The following is a 3,020-nucleotide window of genomic DNA, read 5'->3' as shown; positions in this document are numbered from 1 at the left end:
CTCCGTTAGTGGCTGCTTTATCGCCGCCGCTTGCTCAGATGATGTACGTTCCGTTAGCTCTTGCGCTTGTCTGTTTTTTAAAATACAGTCAAATAACTACAAAATATACAAAACATAGTACAGTCCCATCCAAACTTTATGATAGCTCGGAATATCGAGTGACATGTACTCGTAAACAATTATAGGTATCGAGTTTTAGCGAAACGTTAAATGAACAGGCAAGCGCCCATAAAGTTTGGACTTTTACTACCTTTTATATCTACTATTAAATATTAATCAGAAGTATAAAATTCATTCAAATTAATAAGATATACAGAAATATAGACATCACACTCGTATGTGGAAGCTTTAGAAATATACGAAATGATTACAAAAACATAGGATAGAACATTCTAGATGATTGAAAAGCAGACAGCACGGACGAACTACGCTCCAAATGAAAAGAATCACTACTGATACTGTCCAAAATCTTTGCACATAATACAAAAGTGTATACCATTTACAAATGCGTAAAACTTATGGGAGAACTAAACTTATGTTTGAACTAAACAGTTAACTGGACAATGTCTTATGTACCAAATAAATCATTTTAATTAATTTTATTGAAAAAAGAATAATAATAAACTAATCGTTTTTATTGAAATAAGTACAAGGTATAAGCATTGATGTCGCCAACCAATGATGAATTGTCTATCTAGTCTAGGTCTAAGGAAGGAAGAAAGGGTCTAATATTATGGTCTTATTCGAAACAACATTTAAAGAGGGCTGTTAAATACCTATGTGCAAAGATTTATCAGAATAATACGTGTCACAACTACAAAACAAGCGGCACACTCAAAAATAACGATAATATTCTTGCCTCATTAAACTCCTGCATTGTCGGTTCGTTGTCGGGTGCAAAAAAAAATACAATGTTAGTGCACAGATTATAAATGGAGTTTTTATTGCGGACGTTTGTATACTTATTGCTGTCTATACAAAAATACATATAAAATTGGAGTGTCTATTTGTAATATCAAAAGAAAAAAATCCAGATTACAGGATTGCTGATAACGAGACGATGGGGACATAAGCCAGAAAGTGTTAAGAATGAATGTGGATGGCTACAAAGGTAGAGAAAGACCGAAGAAAGTATGGATTGTGTGAAAGAGGATATGCTTAAGAAAGGAGTGGATTCAGATATGACGGCTGTTAGAGATATATGGAAGAGCAGCACTGTGCTGACCCTCCGTAAGGGATAAGGGCAAGTTAATGATGATAACGAAAATAGCATTAAAAAAATTCTGTCTGTCTGTCCGCAAGCCGCGTTTGTTTCGGATGATCTCCGATACGACTGAGCCGATTTCGACAGGACCTTCACTGAAGGGTAGCTGCCATAGGCGGGCATATTATAGGCTACTTTTTTTAATTCAAGCTGTCAAAATGACGTAACGGGTGGTCCTTTATACAGAATAAGTATACAAATGTCCTCAAACTGGAGTAATACATTTCACCATTATTAAGGTTTATTATAGGGAAGCAAATTAGTCGTACTTAATTTTTTAATTGAATTAATGTAAATTATAATGAAAAAATAATTTCTATTAGTTGGTTTCTTGTAATTTTAGTGATGAGATACATAACTAATGGTCTGGCAATTAAAAAAAAATAGTTACTATAAGCAAGTGTGTTTGTTATGATTATAAAAATATTTGCCTCAAAACACATTCTGTTTACACACATTTTCTTACTAATATAACAGTTTTGGTCCTCTCGAGGTCGGATTTTTAGGACTTGTGTTTGAATTACTAAAAACAGTAATTCGTGAAAAGTTTGGATTGCGTTGCCCCTTTAATATATATTGTTCTCTTTATCTTTTATAAATAGAGTGAAAGAGAAATGTATACAAGTGTCAATTTAATGGAATTATAGGGTAAAAAGTTATGTAATTAAAAATTATACCTGTTTAATGCTTCGACTTTGACCATATGAGGGTCGACTTCTTGTTTGAAGTTCGCCAGTTGGGCGATCTGTCGCTTGACTGTGTCGATGTCGGAGCCCAGAGTGCCCATGTTGGAGAACTTCTGCTCCGCTGTGTCGAGGAACTCGAGAAGGTTCTAGAAGTAAAAAGAGGAATTATAGTCGATTTAGAAGGAAGGCGATGTTTATAGATTTAGATACATAAATAGCAAAGAATCTTACTAATCTTCAGGATATTCAGGAAGAACACATAGGCTAGTTACGATTTTTTTTAATTTCACGCGGATTCGCGGACAAAAGCTAGTTGATTAAATAAATTAATAAGGCTTTTGTACATTGATTATTGTTTCCTAATTTTAAAGAAATAAATGTCCATCAAATGTCATTACAAATGTCCATAAAATCTATACCTGTAAGGTGTCATGGAACTCCATGGCCTTCTCCATGGCATCGATGAGGTTCTCTTCTCTTCTAGCGTAGAGTGCGGTGATGTTGTCCCAGGCACTGTCCAGGTCCTCCATGTGCTTCTTCACCTCGGGCTTGTCAGGCTCCCCGCAGATAGACATCAAGGTAGAACCAGATTTACGGACTTTTTCAACCTGAGATACATCGGATATGTGAGTAATATGAAAAGGAATGTTTTACGCTAGACAACCTCATATGCAATTTTATATGCAGCTTCAACTGCAATCTCTTATGCAACAGCAAACACAACCTTATATGCAACCATAATGTTGAATATGAGATTGAATATAAATTCAATCTCATATTGAACCTCATATGGTATATCCTATACAATCTCATATGCAACCTTACATAGAAAGTATGTATAATGGTTATTAATATGCAACCACATTGCAAGCAACCACACATGCCACCTCAAAAACCTCACGCAGCGCCCTCTAACGGTCTCTAGTGGTCTCTAGCGGTCTCTGGCGGTCTCTAGCGCCCTGTAGCGGTCTGTAGCGGTCTGTAACTGCCTGTAGTGGTCTTACCTCAGGCTTGGTGTGGTCTATCTCGTGGCGGATCTCCTGCAGCGCGACCTGCTGCAGCTGTATGGC

The 3,020-nt window shown here is 36.4% G+C and overlaps 1 protein-coding gene across 1 annotated transcript in view; it reads right to left on the bottom strand.

The window, feature by feature from the left end:
* Positions 1 to 3,020, bottom strand: part of LOC106108196 — an 84,553-nt gene that overhangs the window by 20,335 nt on the left and 61,198 nt on the right. The window contains 4 exon segments of the mRNA XM_013289294.1: positions 5 to 70; positions 1,942 to 2,096; positions 2,370 to 2,558; positions 2,955 to 3,019. Of these exon segments, the coding sequence (XP_013144748.1) occupies positions 5 to 70; positions 1,942 to 2,096; positions 2,370 to 2,558; positions 2,955 to 3,019 (475 nt within the window).

The sequence above is a fragment of the Papilio polytes genome, unplaced genomic scaffold (assembly GCF_000836215.1).
Source record: "Papilio polytes unplaced genomic scaffold, Ppol_1.0 DF821733.1, whole genome shotgun sequence".
In the NCBI taxonomy this organism is placed as follows: Eukaryota; Metazoa; Arthropoda; class Insecta; order Lepidoptera; family Papilionidae; genus Papilio; species Papilio polytes.
This window is presented reverse-complemented; position numbering and strand designations above follow the sequence as displayed.